The sequence below is a fragment of the Rhinolophus ferrumequinum genome, chromosome 19 (assembly GCF_004115265.2).
Source record: "Rhinolophus ferrumequinum isolate MPI-CBG mRhiFer1 chromosome 19, mRhiFer1_v1.p, whole genome shotgun sequence".
NCBI classification, from domain to species: Eukaryota; Metazoa; Chordata; class Mammalia; order Chiroptera; family Rhinolophidae; genus Rhinolophus; species Rhinolophus ferrumequinum.
In genome coordinates this window covers 5,170,651-5,198,341 of record NC_046302.1, presented here as the reverse complement: position 1 = coordinate 5,198,341, position 27,691 = coordinate 5,170,651, and the positions used below count along the sequence as shown (strand labels likewise).

Here is a 27,691-nt window from a genome sequence, read left to right as displayed (position 1 = left end):
CTGTTGGGGGTTGGGGGGTGGGAATCTTAAATTCTTGCCAGGTGTTTAATGCTTTATTCTGGGCCGCTGTAACTACCATAGCTTCATCTGCACAGGTGTTTCGTGTGCCTTGTCTGTGGAAGAGCCTTCTTCCCAGGTGTTCAGTGTCATGTTGACACTGCTGTTTTGTTTGTGTGGGTTGGGGAGCAGGAGTGGAGTACTGCCTGGCATGGTCTTCTGAAAGACTGTCAGTCAGCTCCTCTCTCCTGCTCTTGCCTCCTGTCCTCCATCCAACTGTAGTCAGGAAACATTACTGTGGTTCTTCCAGGCAGATTTCCTTCTGGGCCCTTTTGTTTTTGTTCTGGACCGCATCTTTCTTTTCTCCTGTATCTCCTATCTGCTTTTCAGATTCTAGAATCTGAGATAAGCTTGGGCTAGGACTGGTGGCTTTTCATCTAGAGTGCTTCACTTTTTTAGCTGTCCTTAAGTGGTCTTTTAATGGACTCCTGGAATTGTTTGATAGTTTTACTTGAAGCTTATGATTTGAGAAATGTTGATGGACTAATAAACACAAGGGATAGCTATTGGTTTGAGGAAGTAGATTTTGGGGGTGGTAGTGATTCACTTAGAGTGCCCTTAACTGTCTCTGTTATCCTAAAGTTCTAATAGTCACACTACTTGCTTTTCTTAGGCAAGGGCTTTACAATATGAAAATTAACTTAAATGTCCCATCTTGTTTTTTATTTATTTCATGTCACCATCTTGCTCCCCGCCCCCTTTTCTTTTTGTCTTGTCTACCACATGACTTTGTATCCATTTAAAGTCTTTGTACCTACACCTATCCTCCCTTTTATTCAGCTTCTAGTTGATTGGGGTGAAAGTTTCATATAACTGCCTATGAATTCACCTTTGATTTAAGCTAATGGCTTTTTATGTATTACAAGAAAGAGATGGGGTAGCTGGCCAGTAAATTAGAGTTGGGGAGTTGCCTTAGGCATAAAGCGTTAGAATTTGGAATATATGGAAGGGCTATTTTCTTTTCATCCATCCTGGCCAAATCTAAGCCTGGCCCTAGGTATCAGTCTGTCAAATGATAAATTTGTTGCATTTAGTGGCTTTTTCCTGCAGTTCCATTTCTGCTCCTCCTCTTGCTGGTGAAATGGCTCCGTGAGCTGCTACAAATCCAAGACTTTACAGTAGATTAGGAGGAAGTTTGCTTTTGAGGAAAAACGTTTTCATCCATATATAAAACAATAGAGGCAGATGGAAAGATGAGGACAAGAAGAGTGGCAGGAGCTAACGGGAAAAGTTTGGAAGCATTTAGTAGTGCAGACAATTAGCTATTTGGCAAATATACAGTATCCTTTAAATCTGTCTTGTTTTTAGAAAGCTGACTTTTTCTCTAGATATGATAGGGTCAGAGATACTTACTTGGGAAAGAAAAAACCCTCATTGTATCACCTGAGAGGTACAGTAGCAGTATGATAATGTATTTGATTTCAGTAGACTGTCCATCACTGGACCCAAAATGACAGTGCAGTCCCTAGGACACTCACGGTGTTACCAGTTGTAGTTTCTGGCTGGTCCCAGAAATGTTTCTTTTCACTGTATCCACTTTTTTCTTTTTGAGAGATAAAATGCATAAGTGATTGATGAATATATTATAGATTTATGCAAGGTACCTAACATTTCATCATCATTCTATTCCCCTAGTAAAAAATGTTCTGTCTTTAGGAAAAAGAACCATATAGAAAGTCAACATTTGTCAGATGCTGTCCTCAAAGAGTCAGCTTTTCCCAGCAGTCTAGCAAAGACGGAAGAAGAGGACAAAACTGCAGAATCCTTTCAGAGCCAAGATCCTTGCGTTAAGATTTTACCACTGGAACAAGTGCAAGGTACTGAAGTATAAGAAATGGTTTCTTTCTTTTTTTATTTTATTGGGGAATATTGGGGAACAGTGTGTTTCTCCAGGGCCCATCATCTCCAAGTCGTTGTCCTTCAATCTAGTTGTGAAGGACGCAGCTCAGCTCCAAGTCCAGTTGTCATTTTCAATCTTAGTTGCAGGGGGTGCAGCCACCATCCCATGCGGGAATAGAACTGGCAGCCTTGTTGAGAGCTCACGCTTTAGCCACCTGAGCCATCCGGCTGCTCCAAGAAATTATTTCTTAATGTATATATTTTAATTTCCTTTCTTATTTCTCTATCTTTGAACTGGTATTTATGTTAAGCTATGATGCTGTCAACTGAAAATGCTTTGGTTTGGCATTTACCTATTAATATCATGGCATTTACCTATTAATTATCATTTGCCTATTAATACCATGTTTGTAATACTTTCATAGAAAAAGGTCTCTTAATCTCTTAAATGTCTTTACTGATTAAGCTGAAATCTCCTTTCCTTTGGAAATCATGCTGTCTGATGACCACAGTACACTTTATGTTCGAGACAAGGAAACTGTTTCTAATACACCTTTCACATTTCTCCCCACCAATTAATTTATATTCTTAATAGTCATTTTTGTTCCTAAACTTATTTTTATAAGAATTATAAATTCTAAAATTATTTTTTCTAAGAAAACCAAGTTGAACACTTTGGAGTCTCATGAAAAATTGCTATCAAATTAGATCTGGGACAGAATATCAAAAATGTGGGGAAAAATTAAAAATAAATAAATTTAGACTTCTACTGTCAAATTTAAGTACTCTACATTCTCTTTCTTCAAAGAAATCAAGACTAGAAATTGAAAACTATGTAATACAGACTTACGTAGCAAAGACAACTTCAAACTGTGGTTCAATACTCAAAAGGCCTCGCTTGAGCCCATGTCTAAGATTGATGAATGAATGCACATTTTTACGTTTAAGTTAAAAAATTGAAGGAATATTTATATTTCTCCTGATGAAAAATATCAAATATAGATGAAAGGTCTGACCACTAAGTTCACGAATTCATCCTAGAAAAAGTGCTACATACCTCATTGCTGAATATCACTAGTCACCTTCAAAGTACTCCCCTTGGAGAACGCCTAGTCCACCCTTCAAAGCAATTTTGGAACTCTTTCTGGAATGGCTGTCAGAGCTGTGGTCGTATTACCCTTGATGTCCTAAATGTCATTCAGATGTCTTCCTTTTAGTATTGCCTTTATCTTCGGGTAAAGAAAGAAGTCATTGGGGGCCAGATCAGGTGAGTAGGGAGGGTGTTCCAATACAGTTATTTGTTTACTGGCTGAAAACTCCCTCACAGACAATGCCGTGTGAGCTGGTGCATTGTCATGATGTAAGAGCCATGAATTTTTGGCGAAAAGTTCAGGTCGTCTAACTTTTTCATGCAGTCTTTTCAGCACTTCCAAATAGTAAACTTGGTTAACTGTTTGTCCAGTTGGTACAAATTCGAAATGAACAACTCCTCTGATATCAAAAAAGGTTAGCAACATTGTTGCAACAAGTTCGGGAACTTAATTGTCAGACCACTTATGAAAGTAAAATAGTATTAACACACTCACAAGCAATAAAAGAAAAAATAGATAAATTGGACTTCATCGAAATTGAAAACTTTTGTGCTTGAAAGACTATCAAGGCAATGAAAGGTAACCAAAAGTTGGGAGAAAAATATTTGAAAATCTTATATATGATAAGGGACTAGCATTCAGAATGTATAGTCTTACAACTCAATAAAAAGACAGATAATCCAATGCTGTGTGTAAATGGGCAAAGGATTTCAATAAACATTTCTCTAAAGAACTTGTACACATGGCCAATAAACACATGAAAATATGGTCAGCATCTTTAGTAATCAGGGAAATGCAAATCAAAATCACGAGATACCACTTCACACGTACTGGAGTAGCTTTAATAAAAAAGATGGAAAACAGCAAGTGTTGGTGAGGATATAGAGAAATTGAAACCCTCATCCATTGCTGGTGAGGATATAAAATAGTACAAGTGCTGTGAAGTTTGGCAGTTCTTCCAAACATTAAAAATAGTGATTCAGCAATTCAAGTCCTAAGTGTGTATCTAAGAGAAATTAAAACATGTGTCCATACAAAAACTTGTACGTGAATGTTCAGAGCACTATTAGTCACAATAACCAAAAAGTGGAAATAACCTAAATTTTCATCAACTGATGAATGTATGAACAAAATGTAGTATATATTCATATAATGGAGTAGTATTCAGCCATAAAAAGGAGTGAAGTATGTGCCTTAATATGGATGAACCTAATATGGATGAAAGCATGTTAAGTGAAAGAAGGCAGACACAAAAGGCCACATGCTGTATGATTTTATTTATGCATAGGTAAATCTATAGATATACAACAGGCAAATTGATAGAGACAGAATGTTGATTAGTGGTTGCTAAGGCCTGGGGTGAGGGGAGTGACTGCTAATGGGTACAGTTTTTTTTTCCTGTAGTAATGACAATATTTTGGAACTAGAGAGAGAATATGGTTGCACAGTCTTGTGAATATACTGGAAAACACTGAATTTTACACTTTAAGAGGGTGATTTTATGATATATAAATTTTATATCAGTTAAAAAAAGCTCTCCGTATACCTAGCCCATAGTTTCAATTAGTACTGTGTTTCCCTGAAAATAAGACCAGGTCTTAATTAGGGTTTGCTCCAAAAGACGTATTAAGGCTTATGTTCAGGGGATGTCATCCTGAAAAATCATGCTAGGGCTTATTTTCTGGTTAGGTCTTATTTTCAGGGAAACACGGTATAAGACTTTGTTGTACTTGCTTCATCTCTTCTGGTTTTTTATTTTTTTTGTTATTTGAAAATTCCAGACATCATTTTATTCCTATAAATTTCAGTATGCATCTCTGAAAATATGGCCATACTATGACATAACCACAGAGCTATTAATATTACTAACAAACTCAATAATTCTTTCATTATCATATAGTACTCTAGTGTATATTCAATTTACTAATTATTTCAGTTGGTTTGCTTGAATTGAGGTCCAAGGAAGGTTACATTATGTTATGGTACATTTGTCTTAAGTCAATGCATTATAGAGATAGGCTTGGTTGAGTCACCCTGTAGATTGTCCCACTGTTTGGATTTGTCTGTTTGCTTACTCATGGTGTCGTTTTTCTTATTTCTTTCTTCCCCTATCTTCTGTAAAACATGACACTTCTTTAAAAGTTTGATCAGATTCATATACAAGTGTTTTTGGCATGTGTATAATTTTTACGTTTCCCCACCCTAACAGTTTTTTAATTTAACTGACCGATGATGGGTTCCAGAGCATCATTTAAAAGTGCTGTGTTTATTTACAGGGAAAAATGTTTAATTCATTAATTTACTAATTTTAGATATTGTTGGGTATTTAGTTAATAAAATAACTTGGTCTCTCAGTTTGTATTTTTGTTTTCTTAAACAGACTTACCTGTTGATTTTTGTTTACGATCATGGATGAATAATGAAGATAAGGTAATCTTTTATATATTTGTTATCAATTTCTTGACTGTTTAAAAGAGTGAGATGTCCTATTTCACATATATAAATGCTAAGTAGTACTAATATTAGTTAGAAGTGTTCTACTTGTCAATAGCAAAACTCCAAGATACTTCTTTAAGTAAGTAGGCAGTTGAAAGTAGTGCTGGTCCAAGGGCTGTGTATTCCTGGGTTTCTTGTGTCATCAGGACTGGCTGCTCCTGTGCTCTACTTCACTTGGTGCCTGCTCCCTCTAGAATGTTGGCTCCATGAGGGTAAGCGTTTTTCTTTGTTTTGTTTAGTGTATTCTGAGTGTCTGGCACATAGTTGGCACATAACTCAGTAATGTGTTGAATGATAGGGAAGCTGTCTTCATTTGTACGCCACCCAAGCCTACGTTCTTAACATTCGTGATCAGAAAAGAAGAGCGTGATCTTTCTTTGGGGTAAATTTTAAAAAAAGAGGACATCTCTAATGAGCCCACTTGGGTTATATGTCCTCCCTTATGCAAATCACTGAGCCAAGGGGTAGGTTGGGATAAGACACTGATGTGTGAGCTGGACCTTAGGTTCACTTCTCTGTATGTATGTACGTGGTATATGTGCATTAGGGTCTATGCATGCACAGATAGAGGAATGTGACTGACAACCCTACCAGGAACACATGAAGTAAAAAGAGATGGTCTCCTCAAAGGAAGGGATGCTGAGCAGATAAACAGTCTGTCCAACGTAAACAGTGAACTGGGATTTTAGGCTATAGTCTCCAGTACTTTTAAAACTTACAAAAAGGAGATGCAATTTTTGTTTTATCTTCATAAGAATTTTTAAGATTATTTTTATAAAATGATTACAGAAGGGTTAAAAGTAAGAGTTACTTCCCTACGCCAGGGGTTGGCATACTGTAGCTCATTGTCCAGATCCAATCTGCTGCCTGTTTTTGTAAATTTGTATTGGAACGCAGCCATGCTCATTTGTTTCTGTATTGTTTATGGCTATAACAGCTGAGTTGAGAAGTGACAGAGACTAAGCTGGCAAAACCTGAAATAGTTACTATCTGGACTTTTATAGAAAATGTTTGTTGACCCCTGCTTCATAAGCTTGCTCCCTGTATGTAATCACTAATAACTTTCAAGGGTGAGAGGTGCTTTTTATAAGAAACTCAGGTGTGGTCAAATTGAGTCAGAAAGGCTGATTTCTTTGAACATTTTTTAAAAAAGTTGTTTCTAAAGAGAGCGAACATAACTTTTCCCTTGGATAAGTAATTTATTTTATTAGAATGGTTGAAGAATTGACTTCCTGAAAGTATTAGAAATCGTTGATAATGAAAGTGACGGACCATAAAAGTGGAAAGCAACGAAACAAGTATAGAAACATGAACACTTGATAAAAAGAATGAAGAAGTGACAGTGGGAGACAATGTATTAAAAAACCTAGACCAGTGGGAGCTACTATTGCATTTGACTTTTGATTTAGTTTTGACTGCCCTGGTAGTCAAGACAGTGCAAGAAGTGTGTCTTGGTAGGTTGCATCGTCTAAGAGCTGCACCACTTTAGCAGAATAGAGACTTTTCCAGGGTTTGTCTAGTTCAGTTGGCCCATGTGTAAGGCACCAAGCATGGCAGAGTGAACGGAGTTCACGATAGCATCCATGTCCAAACAGGCAGAGGTGTTTTACATATTGTGCTTTCTCATACAGATTTATCCCCAGTTTTTTATTATGAAAAATTCCAACACACAGGGCTTCTATTCTACAGCAGTGGCCCCTGGTGCCTTAGATCTTTATGAGCATAACTCAGCACTGCCCTCTACAAGTATGTAATTGCATTGAAAACCCATATTTTTTTTCTTAAAACTTATTGTGCATTTTGCAATCTAGTTCTTAAGATGATATTGTTTGATACATGATATGATTATGAAATAAAATCAACACTTAGAAGGAAATGTGACATTTTATTCTGGGCCCGAGCATCCTTAGCAAACTGCTGTATACCTTTAGGGTTACAGGGTCCCTGGGCTGAGGAGCAGAGAAATTAATTGTTCCAATGTACTAGGTTGCTGAGTTCAACTATGCTATTATCTCCACTTAAGCCTTGTGTGGCTCAAATTCAATTGTATATTAGTATATCAACTATATTACTAGGTCTTCCAAACATGTGCAGTTTGAGACCCTAAATTTTAGGGAGACCCGTGGGGGGTGGTTTGGGGAGGGAGGCGGCATTGGGTTAGGAAGAAAGTTATTAACACAACTAGCCCTTCATTAGAGATACTAAGCACATTGGCGGTCCTTTTTTCAGCCTTGTACTTACTATAGTCTTCAAAGCAGTGAGTGTACTTCTCTTACATGCATTTTATTTCTTATAGATTATTGTTCCTGATGCTGGAAAACATTTTGAAGACAAGAATCCAGACAATGACTTAAGCCACACTAGTTTACTAGAAAACGAGAAACTTATGTCACTGACAAGCTTGGAAGATTATTCTGGTACCGTAAAGTAACTTGTGTTTTCTTAGCCTTTACCTTGCCACTCCACGACTTTCTGCCTCTTGGTTGCAGTAGTTCTTATGGCAGCTTTTTGTTTGTCTTCTCCTATACCTCCTACTTACTAGCACTCAAATGCCACTTCTGTTACGTGATGGAATTTTTAAAACTTATTTGTATCAATCCTGATATGATTATGCTTATCCCTCAGTTTAGTATCATAAGGGTACGAAGTGATCACCCTAGGTTTCACTCAGTGTAAAGCACTATGTTAAGAAATTTGGAGAACAATGAAGTATTTAGTCTCTGCTCTCTAAAAGACTGCCAAGTAAGAAAAGAGATGCATAGTTAAACCTCCAACTGTATTAAATGTACCTCAACAGAACAAATAATACAAGAGTCATAGGAGGGTGACAAATTAATTCTGATTGAGGAAGGTACCTGTGAAGCTTTTTTGAAAGAGGATGCAGTTTTTCCTCTTTCTTGAAAAGATCTGTAATAGGCCTTAATGTAGATATGGGAAGAGAAATATATTTCAGGAAGCGAAAACAGCTTCAGCAGAGGCCCGATGTGGGTGTGGAGTGCGGCATGGTATATGGACTATATTTTGGCAATAGCTAGTGGATTTGTGTGGCAGGTTTTCAGCAGTAGGAGGCTCAGTTGAGGAATGAACCTAGAAAAGTAGGCAGGGACCAAATTATTTATGGCTTTGAAGGCCAGGCTCATGGTCTGAGTGGGATAAATAGAAATAAATTCAGGACAGATTTTGCTGCCACAGGCTTTAGATATTTTTGGATGGTGGAATTGTGGATAAGGAATTGTTGACCTGAATTTATACCCATAGAGGTGAAATAGCTAAGTCCAGGTTTATGAGCATTTTTAAGGCTCTTAATGTTGATTGCAAAATTACTCTCTTTAAAAGGCAGTGATAACTTACAATGTCATTACTAGTGATTGAGAGTTCCAGTTTTATCTTGCTCCTGGCTGGGCTGGATGTTAAAACATTAAAAATCACTGTCAGTGTTGTTTTCTTTGTTTACTTGGAACTTTTTGGTTTTTGTGGAGGTTGAATATTTTTAAATTATATCCATCAGTGTTCAACTTTGTTACATCATTTTTCCTTACTTCTTTCTCAAGATCAGGTGTTTTTTGAGGTTCATTTTAACTTAATCATTAATTCATCAAAAATTTGTTTTTACTTCTACTATGGGCTTAACTATCCTTTTTTGATAGTTACCTATTTGCTACTCCATTTTCTTAATAATTTGCTCTTTTTTTCCACTGATCTTTGATGTCACGTTTATTATATCCTAACTTATGATATATGCCAGGATTTATTTCTGTTCTATCAAAGAAAGTTACATATTTAGTTTTTATTGGAATGCTCGTAATCTATAGTTTGAAATTACAATTTTTCCACGTCAAATGTTAAAACAGAATTGCATAGACATTGACCCATATGTTTTATCAACTTTTTGATTATAGTTCAGTCACTACTTTAAAGCCTGCCCTTTTTCCCCTCCATTTACTAATAGATGATGACATTGATGATGAAGAGTTTTATGATGATCATTTGGAGGCTTATTTTGAGCAACTGGCAATTCCAGGAATGATATATGAAGACCTAGAAGGACAGGAACCTCCAGAAAAACATTTTAAATTACCCACAAGTGATCCCAGTCAGGTATGTTCCGATTGTTGTGGTTTTTCATAAATTTGACATTAGGAGATTATTACTAGTCTCAATGGATAGTTAACGTAAAACTTAAGTTTTGGGTTTTCTTTGGATTCTAATTTTCTCCCAATATAAACAGATGAGAAAACCCTTTCCTGTTTCCTCTTACCTTTTCCTCACTGTCGCGTCCAGCGCAACACGGGCAGTGAGGGAACGAGAAGGGGCGGCTTTGGGTTAGGGGGTCTCACAGTCACCAGAGACTGGAGCCCCAAATCAGGCCAACTCGTGGCTTTTATTGATATTCACACAAGGAAGTAGCATTATCTATTCAACGGTCTGTAAATCTCATACATTATTTTACAAAAGTGAATCAAACCAATTATCTTTGTCCCCAAGCAGCTGGAACAGAAAGTCTTGTGATGACCTAGGTGAGATATGCATCTCCCTGGGGGCAAGTCTCTCACTTTGTAACAGTTCTGTTGAGATACTGGAGAGAGCTAATCTTTATTGCCCTTGTGACTTCTCTCACAATCCGGTGAGGGAGGAAAGCCAGAGTCAGCAATGGCTTTTCCCAGGCAGAAGGGAAGGAGAGGCAAGGCTCCTTCCCGGATCTTCTAAGGCAGCTCATTGGGGTCCCCACTCGGTTCTGCCTGGCTTGAGTTGTTTCCCCCATGGGGAATCTTACTCGTCATTGGCTACAAACCATCTTTTGGGGACCAGACAGAGAGACATGAGGTGTAAAACATTGAGATAAGCAAAGTCCCAAAAGGGTACAGTCTCACAGACTTTTCTTTCTACAAGGAAAGACGTGGGGGGACAGTCTGCTAGGCTACTGTGTGACAACACCTCACCTACAAAAAAATTAAGAGTAGTATAGTGAACATCTGTATACCCTTTATCCAGAATAACCAATTGTTAACATTTTGCCATCTTTGCATTTTCTTTGTTCCTCCATAAATACTTTATTCCTGAATCATGTGAAAGTAAGTTGCAGATATTATGACATTTTACCCGAATACTTCAGCATTTATCTCCCATATTGAATAGGACATTTTTTCTGCATAATCACAGTTCTGTTATCTAACTTTGATGCAGTAATTTAAATTAATATACCGTCCATATTTACATTTACTCAGTTGTCTCCAAAATGTCCTTTATTTTTACTGTTTTTGATCCAGGATTTAATCAAGGGTTATGCTTGCCTTTGGTTGTCATGTCTCTATTCTTTCAGTTTGGAGTAGTTCTTCCTTGTCATTAAACTTTTTGTAAAATGGCCCATAAACTAGATATACCTGATCAATTTTTCCCCTCCTGATTAGATTAAACATTTTGACAAGAATTCAAATTAAATATTTTGCTCATGAACAGATTAAGATTAAAAGTAGGTGATGTTGTGTACTTCCCATAGCGTCACATCAGGAGACATATAAATCTCTTATAGATTATTGTTCCTGATGCTGGGAAACATTGGTGATGTGTTTGATTATCTTGGTTAACGTGGTATCAGCCAGATATCTCCTTGTGAAGGTGCCTTTCTTACCCCCTTTGTTATCAGTAAGTCATCTGTGGGATGATAGGTCGAGATCATGTGAACATCTGATTCCCCAACAAACTTTCATGGACTGGTTTTAGTATCATTGCTGAGGCCTCCCAGAAATAATTGTTACATTGCTAGTTATAATGGTGATTTGTCCAATACCTTCTACATTAACTACCTGGCATCCTTCTGTAAAGAAGACATTCTTGTCACCCCATGTTTTTCCTCTCAAAATGTTTGATTTTAATTTAAAAAATTAATAAAGCTAAGATATTCTTTCCACAGGCAAATGAAAATGGTAGTTTAAACTGTAAATCTCAGTCAGAAAACAACAGTTCTCTGATTTTCCGTGCCTCACACTCTTCGGGAAATTCTGAAACAACTCACAAAGAATATGAGGAAGACCATGTTGTTTGTCTACCTGGGACCAGTAAGTATTGAAATATGTTTCCTTTGTTCCTAAATTCTATTTGACATTGCATTTTTGCAAGAAAAACCCAAAGTCATTTCTTTGTATAATTTAACATGTATTAACCCTTCTATCCCCTCAAATCTTGAAATAGTCTAAGACTTTTCAAAAGAGCTTTTAATAATACCCGAGTTTTATTTATAATAAACATTGGTGTTTATTATAACCAATTGGTGCTTTTGAAATACTGTAGTCTTTATTTCTTTATTGTATATTATGACATTTGAGAATTATAAATTAATTCTCTGTATGGTAGCAGTTTGTCACATTTACTGTTGCCTTGTACTAATGGTTATTTTCTCTCATGCAAATTGCTGTATTTGTCATATGAATGCTAAATATTAGGTTTACATAAAATAATTTTAGTAGCAAGACAGTTATTATAGATTACTGAAACTGACATTGCTCCATTTTTTAAAAAATTTTTATATTTAAGGTAATTCTGTAGACACTGGAGATAGTAGAAGGCATGTAGATGGTGTGTTACCATTTTCCTCTACTACTTGGAGAACTGAAAAAGAGAAAGAAAGGGCAGAAAGTTCGAAGGGTATTGTTCTACATTGTGACAGAGTAAGTTTATATGCATTTTCTTTAAATTTTCTATAAAAAGATAAAAAAGTCTTTAGTATAATAGCAGTTGTTTTCAAAGCAACAATTCCTGACTTTTGGAAAAATATAGCCAACATAAAAAAATCCTTACTGATAATATTTTTGTGTGTATATTTATATGTATCTTTGATATCACTAAGATGGTATTAAATATATAATTGTATACATTTTCTAAAATTTAAATATTTAATGACTTAAATTTAGAATATTCATTTTAAAAGTTCTTAAGCTCAGTGTTGACACCTTAAGTAAAAAAGCAAACTGATCATCTTTAACCTTGCTCAAGCGTGTTTGTTTTTCATTATTTCATTTTTTTTGTTTATTAATGGCACCCCATTACGCCTATGCTTGAAACTTGGTAATCATTTCTGACTCTTACCAATTTTTGTCCCCTTTTAAAAAGTAATGTATGCCTCAGGATTGTATGATGATTTTTAATTTAGAGGGAATGTGTGTGCTTGTATTTATAGAGACAGTTGTTTTATTCTCACAGTAATCCTTTGAGTGTATTAAAGCAGCAAGTGGTAATGGGGTTGTCATTTTAAAGGGATGCAGCTCAGAAGACCTAAATCCTGTCAGTATGTCTTTAGGACTATGTCTTAGACTTATTCTTTCTTGTTCAGGATGCTTACTATCACATGTGTGATTTATTGCTCCATCTACAGTATTTTTACCACTCTGTTATATTTCTCAACACAGGTTAATCTTGTTGCATTGGCATATATATATATATATATATATATATATATATATATACGCACACACACACACACACACACATATATATTCTCTCTCTCTCTAGATATGCATACATATATATGTATGTAAAACTACATATATCTATACAAATATAGATATATATTCTGCGTCTCCATTTCAAATTAATAATAATCTTTAAACTGCTTTATAATCTGGCCCCTTCTTTTGTATATATCTTCTACAAATCCCTGCTCCTCCTTTTTTCTCCCCTCCTTCCCTAATCCAGACTATAATCTTTCCAGTCTTATGTCAAGTCCTTAGTTACTTTCCAGTAACTCTGACTACATTAATTGTCTGAATTGCTATTATGATGATTGCATTCTATAGTATAGTACTGTATTATATATAGGAGTATTTTACTTGTCCAGAAGTTACCTATTCAGCAGCTTCAAGAATTGTTACTCATCAGAGGAGCCAGTAAACATAGAGTACAAAGCCCCTACCATCAGGTAACCAGAACAGGTGTTCAGAGTCAATGGGTTTTCCTCCTAGGACAGTGCTGTGGATGCTTGGTCATATGTATACTTATCTGACAATATGAAGTTATAATTCTAATATATTTAGTGAACAGATGATTAGCTCTTAGCTGATTAGAGGTAGCAAATCAGGAAAGAAAAGGGAGACTGCATCTATTAATCTTGATTTTGTCAAAATGTGATAGTTGATAAAATTTATAAATGTGTCTATCTGTGGCTATTTAATTTGGGGTTAAGAACCATTAAATTTTGTTATAGTAGTCATATTTCTAATTAGTGATTATTTGTCACTAAAAACAATATTTTTAGTTTTAATGTTCAGTATTCACAAATTGTTAGGCATCTCCGTCAGGTATTTCAACAAAAAGAATTATCAATATCTTCTCGATGATAGGCATGGTACTTGATGTAGTAGGTCATACAAAGATAATCTCCCTTCATGAAACTTAGTAGGAAAACAAAAGAAATACTTAGATACCATATTTTGTCATGTATAATGTGCTCCCGTGTATAATGCGCACCCACGTTTTTGGCCCAAACTTTCAGGGAGAAAAATCTTTCGTTTCAATCTTTAATTCAAATTTTTATTTGTTTACATTTAGATACTTGCTTTTTGTATTATAAAGGAATTTTAGCTTTTATTTTTAACGTATTATGGTAAAGGAAATTTTATGTAACAAATAATTACAAAACACAAAAACAGATGCAAGGTACAAGAAATTTTATGTACTGTTAACAAATTTATGATATTTATGCATCATAAAAGGCCAACAACTATTCATCTTGCAAGTTCATCATAAGTTCAACAAAACTGATTATCGGATTCCAGGGTATTGTTTTGCATATGGATAGCGTTACTGATTTCTAGAGTTACACTTTTAACTCATAGGCATAAATAAAAGAATTAAAAACATTTATATAGATACGGAATCAGTACTACCCATGTATTAATATAATGTGCATCCTTATTTTTCCCTCACAAATGTGGGCAAAAAAGTGCACATTATACATGGCAAAATATGGTAACTAATGTAAGGCTGTGTTCTGGTTATTGAATCTCATCTTACCTATTGAAAGAAGTGTGACTGAGTTACATTTTAAAAGTTTTCTGAAGTTTAGAAGTTTTTCTCTGTAAGTAAAAACATAGTTTCTGATGATCCATTTTTAGTCCATCTTCTAAAAAAGTATTTAATCCTTAAAATAGCCAGGATCTGTAGGATTCTTCCAGGCTTTCTGAAGGTGAAGCTCCGAGGTCCTAAGCAGTAGTTGAAGGAAGGCACTGTGTGTAGAGTGACAATGAGGACTGGCCTCTGGCAGCTGAAGATCAGGACAGGGTGGAATGAACACATTCATCAAAGCTGTATTGCTTGGTTGGGGGAAAATCCCTGTCTGTCATACAAAATGTTACATTATTTCATGAAATGTTTTACTTTCCCAATGTTTTAAGGTCTTGTGGTTTGTGTTACCATCAGGGAACAGTATTGTGTGCTTGATTTGGCAGCCCATTTTTCTTATTGAATGGCATCTAAGGAACTTAGAAATGCAAGCTACTATCTTAAGTAGATTTCTTTTTTTGTTGTTGTAATAATTGCTGTATGTAAGAAAGGCGAGTTTTCCCCCCAACAAAGTAATGTAAATTGTGGGAGTTGCAGGAGCATGGGAGCCATCTGGTGTGAAAACTTTCCTTACCTGAAAAGGAACAAACTGGATAAAAACTTAGCAAGGGGCTTTTAGGTATCAACTTCATATTTGCATGAGTTCTTTACATGTAATTTGGATAAGATTTTTGTCTCCTTCACAATTCCCCCATTCTGGTTTTTCTTTTCTTTTTTTTTTTTTTATTGGGGAATATTAGGGAACGATGTGTTTTTCCAGGACCCATCAGCTCCAGTCAAGTTGCTGTTTTCAATCTAGTTATGGAAGGCGCGGCTCAGCTCCAAGTCAATTTGACCTTGGTGTTATGAGCACCGCACTCCAACCAGGTGAGCCAACTGGCCACCCCACCAGCCGTTCAGCTCCAAGTCAAGTCGTTGTTTTTCATTCTAGTTGTGGAGGGCGCAGCTCACTGGCCCATGTGGGAATCCAACTGGTGACCTTGGTGTTAGGAGCACTGCGTTCTAACCAACTGAGCCAACCGGCGGCCCATGGCTTTTATTTGAAATATGTCTTTTATTGTATTATTCTGTAAACATTTTTCACCTACTAGAATTCACCATTGTTCTCTCAGCTCAATTTCTCCAATGGTCAGGAATTGTTTTTGCCCCTCCAGCGTTGATAATATAGTTTTATAAACAATGGTGTGAATTTTGCATCTGGATTAATTTTTTTCCCACTGATACCCACTTTTCCAATACTTACTAAAATAATACTTGCTTTTTTGCTTTGTTATGTATGTATTTTTCATGTTTTAAATATATTTTTTAATTTTAGTTGTGTTAAAATATATATAATGTAAAATTTACTACCATTTTTAAGTATATAGTTCAGTATTGATAAAAACATCCCCATTGGGCAACCAAATCTCCAGAACAATTCATCTTGCAAAACCAAAACTCTGTACCCATTAAACAAATTGCTATTTCTTTGTCCCCCACCTCCACCCTAGCCTGTGGCAACTGCCATTCTATTTTCTGTTTCTATGAATTTGTATACTGTAGGTAACCTCATAGGTGGAATCATACAGTATTTGACTTTTTGTGACTGGCTTTTTTCACTTAGCATAATGTCTTTAAAGTTCATCCATATTATAGCATGTTTCAGAATTTTCTTCTTTTTTAGCTAAATAATATTCCATTGTACATATTTACTTCATTTTATTTATCCATTCATCCATCAGAGGTACTTGGGTGGCTTCTATCTTTTGGTAATTGTGAATAATGCTGCTATGAACAAGAGTGTACAAATATCTCTTTAAGACACTTTCAATTTATGTGAGTATATACCCAGAATTGGAATTGCTGGATCATATAGTAATTCTATTTAAAACTTTTTAGCAACCACCATATTATTTTCCATACCTGCTTTTTTTACATTCCCACCAACAATGCATGAGGGTTCCAGTTTTTTCACATCTATAGACATGTATGTAATTCATTACTTAGTTTTAGTTTTTGAACTTTATACCAAGAGCATTAATTTATATAGTCTTCTGTAATTGACTTATTTCACTCAGTATTACAAAGATTATCCATATTGTTGCATGTAACTGTACCTCTTTTAGTTTCCTTGATGTATCATACTCCATTGTGGCTGTTGCCTTTTCCTTTATTTGTAGATGATATGTAATTCTGCTCTTTGTTCCCTTGTAGAGTCAATAGATGCTATTTAGTAGTTTATTTCTAATTTCCAAATAATTAAAACTTTTTGTTAATTACTTTTTAAATACGTAACATAATATTTATCATTTAACCATTCATAAGTGTACAGTTCATTGCATTAAATACATTCACAGTATTGTATAATCATCACCAGAATCTATACCCAAAACTTTATATTCCCTAACAAAAACTATACCCATTAAAGAATAACTTCTCCTTTCCCTTTCCCCCAAGACCTATGTAACCTCTATTCTACTTTCTGTCTCTATAAATTTGCCTGTTTTAAGTACCTCATATAAGTGTAATCATGCAGTATTCGTCACATGTCTGGCTTATTTCACTAAGTATGATGTTTTCAAGGTCCATTCATGTTGTAGGATATATTGAAATTTCATTCCTTTTAACGGCTGAATAATATTCCACTGTGTGTGTGTGCCTGCGTGCGCACATGCCACATTCTGTTTATACATTCATCTGTTGATGGACACTTGGGTTGTTTCCACCTTTTGGTTATGGTGAATAATGCAGCTGTGAACATTGGTGTTGAAATATCTGTTCCTCTTTCAATTTCTTTTGATATATATATATCAAAATGTGTGTGTGTGTGTGTGTGTGTGTGTGTGTGTGTGTGTACCTAGAAGTGGAATTGCTGGGTCATATGGTAGTTCTGTGTTTAACTTTGAGGAATTGCCATACTGTTTTCCATGGCAGCTGCACCATTTTATATTCCACCAGCAATACATGAGGGCTCCAGTTTCTATACATCCTATTCAACACTTGCTATTTTTGATTATAGCCACCCTAATAAGTGTGAATTGGTATCTCATTGTGGTTTTGATTTGCATTTTCCTAATGACTAATGATATTGAGCATCTTTTCATATGCTTATCAGTCATTTGTGTATCTTTGGAGACCTGTCTATTAAGCCCTTAACCTATTTTTCAACTGGGTTGTTCGGTTTTTTATTGTTGAAATGTACAAATTCTTTATATCATCTGTGTATTAATCCCATGTCAGATATATGATTTGTAAATATTTTCTGCCTTTCTTGGTAGAATATTGTCCTTCTTTCTTGGTAGAATCCTTTAATACCAAAAGTCCTTAATTTTGATGTAGTGTGATCTATTTTTGCTTTTATTGTCTGTGCTTTTGGTATCATATCCATGAAACTGTCAATTTCAATTTCATGAAGAATTTCCTCTGTTTTCTTCTACGAGATTTGTGTGTGTGTGTGTGTGTGTGTGTGTGTGTATAGTTTCAGCTCTCAAATTTAGGTCGTTGTTCCGTTTTGAGTTAATTTTCATACAATTAGGTCTGACAATTAAGTTCGCGAACTTCTTACAGTGATGTTGCTAACCTATTTTGATATCAGAGAGATTATTCATTATGAATTTGTACCAACTGGACGGTTAACCAAGTTTACTATTTGGAAGTGCTGAAAAGGCTGCGTGAAAAAGTTAGACAACCTGAACTTTTCATGGTTCTTATATCATGACAATGCACCAGCTTGCACAGCATACTCTGTGTCGGAGTTTTTAGCCCTAAACGAGTAACTGTATTGGAACACTCTACTCACCTGATCTGGCCCCTAGTGACTTCTTTCTTTACCCAAAGATAAAGGAAATATTGAAAGGAAGACATTTTGATACTCAGGACATCAAGGGTAATATGATGACAGCTGTGTTATCCATTCCAGAAAAAGAGTTCCAAAATTGCTTTGAAGGGTGGACTAGGTGCTGGGATTGGTGCATAGCTTCCCAAGGGGAGTGTTTCGAAGCTGACTAGTGAAACTCAGCAATGAGGTATGTAGAACTTTTTCTAGGATAAGTTCGCGAACTTAATGGTACGACCTATGGTATAAGGTAAGGATCCAACTTCATTCTTTACAGGTGGATATCAGTTTTATCAGCACTGCTTGTTGAAAAGACTCCTTTCCCCATTGAATGGTCATGGCACCCTTTTTGAAAATCAATTGTCCACATAGATAAGGTTTTATTTCTGGGCTCTATTCTATTCCATTGATTTATATGTCTTTATGTCATTACTGAATTGTAGCTTTATAGTAAGTTTCGAAGTCAGGAAATGTTAGTCCTCCAACCCTAATTCTTTTCCTAAATTGTTTTGGTTATTTGGGGTCCTTTGCTATTCCATATAAATCTGAGGAGTGGCTTTTCCTTTTTACAAAAATGGCTGTTGGAATTTTAATAGGGATTGTATTGAATCTATAGATTGGTTTGTGTAGTATTGACATTTTAACAGTGTTAGGTCTTCCTGTTCATCAACACAGGATGTCTTTCCATTTATTTAGGTCTTTGTTATTTCTTTCAGCAATGTTTTGCAGTTTTAAGCATACAAGTATTTCACCTCTTTGATTAGTTTATGTCTTAAGTATCTTACTGTTTTAGAATCTATTGTAAATGGAATTCCTTTCTTAGTTTTTGTTTTTGAATTGATGGTGTATAGAAACATAACTGATTTTTGTGTGTTGATCTTGTGTCCTCCAATTTTGCTTAATTTGTTTATTAGCTCTTGTAGCTTTCTTGTGGATTCTTTGGAATGTTCTAGATCATGTCATCTGTGAATAGGTACTTTTTCTCTTTCTAATTTAGATCCCTTTTATTTCTTTTTCTTCTTTAATAGCTCTGGCCAGAACTTCCAGTACAAAATTGAAGAGCAGAAGTGAAAACAGGCATCTTTGTCCAAAAAAAGGTTTCAGTCTTTCACCGTTGATTATGATGTTAGCTGTGGGTTTTAAAGAAATACCTTTCATTAAATTTAGGAGTTTTTCCTCTGTTCCTAGTTTTCTAGGAGTTTCTGGTATGAAAGGGTGTTGAGTTTTGTCAAATGCATTTTTTTTGCATCAGTTAAGATGATGATGTGCTTTTCTTCCTTTGTTCTGTTAATATGTATTACACACTTGATTTTCATATGTTGAACCACCCCTGCATTCTTGGATACATCTTGCTTGGTTATGGTGAATAATGCTTTTCATATGCTGTTGGATATGATTTGCTAATATTTTGAGGAATTTTTTCATCTGTATGTATAAGGAATGTGGGTGTGTAATAGTCTTTTTCTGGCTTTGGTAACACAGTAATTGTGGCCTTATACAGTGAATTAGGGAAGTGTTCCTTCCTCTCCTGCTTTTTGAAAGAGCTTCAGAAGTCTTAGTGTTAATTCTTTAAACATTTGGTAGAATTCACTGGTTGAAGCCATCTGGTTCAGGCGTTTTCTGTGTTGGAAGGTATTTGATTACTGATTCAGTCTGTTTACTTGTAGTTCTATTGAGATTTTCTAATTCTTAGTCACTTTTAAGTGATTTGAGTGATTAAGGAATTTGTCTTTTTCTTCTAGGTTATCTAATTTGTTGACCTATGATTGTTCATAGTATTCTTACAATCTTTTTATCTCTAAGGTTGGTAGTAATGTCCCCACCTTTCCTTTGATTTTAATTTGCATCTCCTCTCTTTGCTAGCTAAATTTTGTTAGTTTTGGTGATCTCAAAGAACAAACTTTTGGTTTCTTTGATTTTTCTCTATTGTTTTTTAATTCTCTATTTTGTTTATTTCACTCCAACCTTTATTATTTCTTTCCTTTGCTAGCTCTAGGTTTAGTTTGCTCTTCTATTTTAGTTTCTTTAGGTATAAAGTTAGGTTATTGATTTGAGATCTTTCTTCTTTCTAATGTAAGCATTGACAGCTATAAAATTCCCTAAGAGTAGTTCTTTCACTGCATCCAGTAAGTTTTGGTGTATTGTGTTTTGGTTCTCATTCATCTTTCTAAGTATTTTTTAATTTCCTTCATGATTTTTCTTTGACCCGTTGGTTGTTTAAAAGTATATTATTTAATTTGTATGTTTTGTGGATTTTCCATTTTTTCTTATTGATGTCTAACTTTATACTGCTATGGTTGGAGAAGATACTTTGTATGATGCCTATCTTTTTATATAATTATTGAGACTTGTTTTTTGACTCATCATATGGTCTGTCCTTGAGAGTCTCATGTGCCCTTGGGAAAATGTGTATTCTGTTGTTGAGTATTCTGTATATGTCTATTCGTTGTGATTGGCTAATTTCATTTTTGAAGTCCTCTATTTCCTTATTTGTGTTCTGACTGCTTGTTCTATCCATAAGTGAACAGGGGGTGTTGAAGTCTCCAACTAGCATTGTGGAACTGCCTGTTTCTTTCAGTTCTGTTAATCTTTGTCTTATATATTTTGAAAGTCTGTTTTTAGGTACATAAATATTTATAATTGTTACATCTTCTTGCTATGTCAAACCCTTATATTAATATATAATGTCTATAATGTCCTTTTTTTTTTGTATTTTGTAATCTGTTTTGATGTAATGTCTGTTTTATTTGATATTATCATAGCTACCCCAGCTCTCTTTTGGTTATCATTTGCATGGAATATCTCCTTTTAATCTTTCAAATTAACTACTCTTTATCAGTAAAGCTTTTCTCTGGTAACTGAAAGTGTTCAAATAGACTCCAGAGTTCCAAAATAGTTACTTCAGAAGTTTTTGCCAGTACAGTACAGTTGTTGTCTGGGTAGAAAGATATTTTCTTCTCTGGCCATCTTCCCTTACAACACTCATTATTACCTTAATTTTTATTTCTAACTTTATAAGATTATAATCAATTTAGTCTGAAAAATCTAACCCTTCTGAATGTTTTAGATAAAGTGTATATGTGTTTCATGGAACACAAAAATGAAAACTAAATGCATTTTTTTGTAGAATGTTTAGTTTTAAATAGCTATTACTATGTTTCCCCGAAAATAAGACCTAACCAGAAAAATAAGGCCTAACATGATTTTTCAGGGTGACATCCCCCGAACATAAGCCCTAATGGGTCTTTTGGAGCAAACTTTAATATTAGACCCGGTCTTATTTTCGGGGAAACATGGTAGTTCAGGCTATTTGTTGCATTGTTACATTTTTCTATGATCACTCTTATTTTTGTCTATTAGATATATTCTAGAAAAATAATTGAAATCTCCAATTTTAATTGAATTTTATCGAATTGTTTTTATACCTTCAAGATTTTTTCTTTATGTACTTCTCTGCTTTGTTGAATGCATACACGATTATTGTTGTTTTAGCCTTATTTATAAGATTGTGCCTTTTTAATAATAGTGCCTTTCTTTTATCCTGTTCAGTGCTTTTAACCTTAAGTTCCCCTTTGTGTGATGCTAGTATTAATACCGTTTCCTTTTCTTTATTTTGTTTATGTTTGTTATGTTCTTTTCCATCCATTTCTTTTTAATTTTTCTTTATCATTTGTTTCTTTAGAGGGTTTCTTTATAAATAGCATATAGCTAGCTTTTATTTTTTTAATGTAATCTGGTAGTCTGTGTTTTTTAATGAGCTAGTTAATCCTTTAACACTTAGTGTAATTATTAATACATTTGATTTTATTTTTATGTTTACTTAATTTAATATTTATTTTTCAGTTTTTATCATTTTCAAAATTTGTATTGCACTGTTCATCCCTGCTGTCGTCTTCTCTACCTCCCCAGTTTTTCCTTTTAGTATGTTTCGAAGTTTTGTTATAATTTTCTAGATTCAAAGATACATATTTTTCATATTTTAACACCTAAAATCAACGTATTTTACAGTTAGTGATATGTCATAGTTTAATGTTTTCTTTCTTAGTGGTACATACAATAATGGTAAATCTTAAAATTAATGGTTAGATTCTGTCTATGAAGGATGGTATATGTCCATTCTTTGGAGGGCATACTTCCTTTTCCCTAATTTATTATGAGACATACTTCTAAGGTGCTTTGTTGCCTCATTGATTCCCTTAGACTCCAGTAAGATGGGACTTTCAAATATAGTTGATCCTTGATCAACACAGGTTTGAATTGTATTGGTCCCTTTATATGCAGATTTTTTTGGTAAATATACAGTTAGTACTCCATATCCCTGGGTAATGCATTTGCAGATTCAACCAATCTTGGATTGAAAACAGTATTTTCGATCCATGTTTGGGAATCCATGGATGTGAAGGGCCTTCTGTATACATTGTTCTACTCCATTGTATATAAGGGACTTGAGCATCTGTGGAATTTGGTATCTGCAGATTTGTCCAATCACCTTTAGATACCGAAGGACTTTAGTTAGCTTTTGGGGGACTCAAAAGTTACTCTCGAATTTTGATTGTGCAAGGTTCAATGCCCCTAATCCCCATGTTGTTTAAGTGTCAGCTGTACTTTCATTCCCTCCTTTCGAAATCCCACCTTCTACTGTGTTTCCCCGAAAATAACACCTACCTGGACAATCAGCTGTCCAATGCGTCTTTTGGAGCAAGAATTAATATAAGACCCGGTCTTATTTTACTATAATGTAAGACTAGATATATAATATAATATATAATATTATACCTAGTCTTACATTATAGTAAAATAAGACCGGGTCTTATATTAATTCTTGCTCCAAAAGACGCATTAGAGCTGATTGTCTGGCTAGGTCTCATTTTCGGGGAAACACAGTAAGAGTCCTTCGGATTGCTTTTATTTTTCTTCCTTCTCATATTACCTGACTCTTAAGTTTTGCTGAGAGTTAAACTTTCAAAGTGTAAACAAAGACCTATTTTGTGTTTAGGTTTAAAAACTCAGAGAAGCTGCATTCCTCTTTTTTTGTTTTTGTTTTTCTTTTTTTTACAAACCTTTGTGTCTAGGGCTGACTTTTAATACATCATGGCAAGGGAGCTGTTCTGCTACGTAGAAAACCCCAGCCCAGAAGCAGGTAATCTACAAATGGTTTAGCACCAGGTTTTACACCAATGGTGCATTCCGTGTAGGGAGAGGGAGCGGCTCCATCCAAGGCCCCATGTTGCTACTCCGTGTTTTGCCTGGGCAGGATTCTGATTGAGAGGGTGGTTAGTCATAATCCAAAGGTGGTAACTTCTCCCCATAGCCTTCTCACCCAAGCGCTTAAAGGGTTCAAATGCACTTCATTAAAGAGTTCAGCGATTTTGGAGTCCGGCATTACTTGACTGCATTCTTTTATTCAAGATTGTTTTAAGACACTTTACTAAGATGAGAGCTAGTTTCCCTCATTTTGGTTCTTTTTAATCTGTGCTAGTATCATTTATGAAAAATAGATTATCTAATTTTAAATGGCATTTCTTTGTCTCCTTTGTCTTTTTTTCCCTATTGGGTTAGTGATATTTTAACTTTTTATAATCTTTTCGTATTAAGGAGGTATTTTGATCTGTATGCATTTATTATTTGGCTCAAACAATAGAAATTTATTTTCTTAAACAATTCTGGAGAAATCTGAGATGAAGGTTTCAGCAAGGTTGGTTTCTTCTTAAGCTTCTTTCCTGGTTTGTAGGTGGCTGTCTTCTCCCTGTGTTTTCATACTTTCTTCCTTTGCTGGTTTTTATGCATTTTAGGCCTTAGTGTTTGAATTAGTTTTCCAGGGCTCCCAGGACAAATTACCAAACTTTTACTAGCTTTAAATCAACAAAAATTTATTCTTTCACAGTTCTAGAGGCCAAAAGTTTGAAATCATGGTGTTGACCTTCTGTTCCTTAGCTTGTGGCAGCATTATTTCAATATCTGCCTTTGTCTTCACATGATCTTTTCCTCTGTCTTTTTGTCCCTCTGAAGTGTTTGAACAATGCAGGGATTTGGAGTACCGATCCCCGATACAGTTGAAAATTCTTGTATCACTTTTGACTTCCCCAAAACTTAACTATGTCTCTTGGTGTCTGCAGGTGTTTGGTTCCAGGACCTGCACAGATAGCAAAATCCGTGGATGCTCAAGTCCCTTGTATAAAATGGCACAGAACAATTCACATAGTCGGCCCTCTGCATCCATCGGTTCCTAACCGTGGATCAAAAATACCGTTTTCCATCTGCGGTTGGTTGAATCCACGGATGTGAAACCCAGGGATACGGAGCCCTGACTGTATGGGCTCCATTTAATGGGAAAAGTCCACATATAAGTGGACCCGTGCAGTTCAAACTTGTGTTGTTCAAAGGTCAACTGTACACTGCTCATTGAGTTTAAGACCCCTTCTAAATCCTTAATGATCTTATCTCAAGACCCATAACTTAATTATATCTGTAAAGACTGTTTCCAAATAAGGTCACAATTTACAGGTTCCTGGGATTAAGATTCAGGCACAAGAATGTTAACACTTAGAAGATTATCTACTGAAGAATATAAAACTATCCATATGTATTTTCTCCTAGTACTTTTACATCTACATTTTTAGGCCATCTGGAATTTATTTTGATATGAAGTAGAGATTTATGTTTGTTTTTTGTATAACAAAATCACCCAGTCAGTAAATGGTGGCACTAGGATTTAAATTTAAGACTTGATTTCAAAGTTAGCATCTTTTTTGTTATATAGAACTACCTTCTTTTAGTATTCTAACTTTAAAACCTTTGCCCATGAGGCTGTTTTTGTCATACATCTTGTAACAGAAAAGACTGTTACAGCACTTTTTTCATAGCTGAATATCTAAAAAGAATACTGTAGGCACTTGCGCCTCTTTTCAGCGGTTATTATTCTGGGAAAGAATCAGAAGTGCCATTTGGGAAAAGTTTATTAGAGAGCTTGGTTTTGAGACACTGACTTCATTTGCTGTGTCTGATGCAATCAATTGTCATTGTACTCTTCAGGGACATCTGTAGTTTTGCTGTTTTATTCCTTTTAAAAGATGCTGATAATCTGTGTTTTCAAGGACTGTTATTCATACTAATTTCAAGAGGCTGGTCACACTAACAGGCGTACAGTCCTACAGAAACTTTTAGTGGTAATTATACAAATTAAATTAACATTTCTAATATCCTGTAACATAATAATCATGTTGGATCCACTTTTGGTATCTGAATCTGTTAAGGTATGTTTGCCATGACCACATTAAGAATTTTGGTTTTCATAAATTGTTCAGCATTGTTTCTTACATAGTCTAGAAGAATATAGTGACTACCATATAGTCTGTTCTTTTTTATAATAAACATTTTATGTCAACTATGAGTTTTTTCACAAAAATTTTGAAATGGGTTATGAGAAACAAAACTTACTGTTGCATTCTTATTGATTTTTAAAGGAAAGCACAAAAGAAGAAGTTCTGGTGAAGACTATCAGGGCTACTAATGTGAAACTTAACCCTGTTTATTATCATGACACAAATATCAGTAAAAGTGATTTTGACTTGATAGACCCTTTAAAGCTGGAGGCATGGTTTCCTCATCAAAGTAAGCATTTGGCATCAAATTCAGAAATAGTTTTGCCTGTGGACAGATGGTTAGACACTGAGACTCCTATAGTGTCCAGTCAAAAAAATATGAATATGAACACAACATCTTTGAAGCCTATTAGTGACAATGGAATTAATTCCACTGATACTCGTCGGTTACCAACTAGCGAAAGGCGAACATGTGAATGTTATGAGTCCATTGAAAAGAGTAACGACCGTAAGTGGGCTTTTTTTTAAATTTAAAAGTAAAGAAATATATAAAATGTTTATACATTTTGAATAGAATATATTCCTAAGTAGAGCTTACCTAATCTTTCATATTAAAATCTTTGAGTGTTTTATGAATTTTAAAATGGTGTCTTTATTCACAGATCTGGTGGAAATGTACCTTTCTAAGTATTCTTTCCTTTTTTCCCTCATTCTCCATTGTATACTTTAACTATAAGTAAGGTGGGCTTGTCTACCATCAGAGAGATACTTTTCTTTTGGGGATATTCATTTTTCTAACTAGTTTTGGCCAGATTTCAGTACTGTTGATAACCAAGATAAGTCAAAAAAGTAAAATTATTTATGAATATTATGTCATTTTACTTGTCGCATGTGTCATTGAATATTTTTCGTATTTTATTTCTTAGAAACTGATCTACCACAGAGTGTGGTCTATCAAAATGAAGAAGGTAGATGGGTCACTGACCTTGCTTATTATACTTCTTTTAATGAAGAACAAGATTTAAATATAGCTCTAACTGATGAGATGAATGAAGACTTCAGATCTGGTTGTAAGTGTATTGATAACTACTTTATTGTACCATTTTCATTGCTTCTGATGGTGTTCTGAAATTACTCTGTATATATTGGTTGACCACATCAAATCCCTTCTGGAATACACAATACTTAGCTCTTCACTTGTTTTTATAGGAACAGGGGCTTGAATTAGTCAGTGTTAATCATTACAGAATGAGCTGAGCCTTTTCTTTATGCAAGGACAGTGAGTCAAACCAGTACTCTCTTCAGTTTAGAACCTTTATATTGCAGAATTGGGCTTTACTTTCTCTTAGGCTTCACTTTCTCTTGATCTGTCTTGAACAAAGGAAATATTCTGATAAATGAGCAATTACAAAAGCCAGTCCATTTTGGAGTAAAAGCTAAGAAATGTGGTGGGAGTGATGGCAGAAAAGTGGCAAAAATGATAAATGAAATCTCAGCAGATGAGCACATTAGGAACATCAGTTAGATTTGTTGATTAGCAGAATCTCTGACAGTGAAAGAGGAAAACTGGAATAAGTCTATGGAATGCACAGCATTTTGTCTTGCTGTGGAGATGTCACTGTGCTGCTGAGGCCTCTGGTCCCTGAGCACCTCTAAACCTAGGATGAGGAAAGCGTGCAGTGGCCTGTCAAGCCCAATCTTATTTTTAATAGGCTCAGGAGGTGCCAGAGGAAGAAGTTATTCTAACTGCTGCTTTTACTAACTCCTCTTAAATGTCTGATGATATGGAAGAACAGAGATAAATAAGGCATTTTTTCAGCCCTTAAGAAACTGTCCATCAGCTAAGAGTGATAGATAAGAATACAAAACAACAGTTAGCATCATAAGAAACACAAACCAAATGCTTTGGAGTTTAGAGGAGAAATAACTTTTTCTTCAGTGGGTAGCAGAAAGATTTCACATAGGTGGCTTTGAGGTAGAATTTCAATGGGTAAATACATATTTGGGGGAATGAGAAA

General features: G+C 35.0%; 1 protein-coding gene across 8 annotated transcripts in view; it reads left to right on the top strand.

The window, feature by feature from the left end:
• Positions 1–27,691, top strand: part of CEP192 (centrosomal protein 192) — a 148,387-nt gene that overhangs the window by 17,765 nt on the left and 102,931 nt on the right. For 6 of the 8 annotated variants that reach the window (XM_033087616.1, XM_033087615.1, XM_033087620.1 and 3 more), the window contains 8 exons: positions 1,693–1,874; positions 5,368–5,417; positions 7,780–7,900; positions 9,433–9,581; positions 11,395–11,539; positions 12,015–12,148; positions 25,815–26,181; positions 26,600–26,743. In XM_033087616.1, the coding sequence (XP_032943507.1) occupies positions 1,693–1,874; positions 5,368–5,417; positions 7,780–7,900; positions 9,433–9,581; positions 11,395–11,539; positions 12,015–12,148; positions 25,815–26,181; positions 26,600–26,743 (1,292 nt within the window). The remainder of the gene's footprint in view (positions 1–1,692; positions 1,875–5,367; positions 5,418–7,779; positions 7,901–9,432; positions 9,582–11,394; positions 11,540–12,014; positions 12,149–25,814; positions 26,182–26,599; positions 26,744–27,691) is intronic. The other 2 variants (XM_033087619.1, XM_033087621.1) reach the window with 2 other exon arrangements.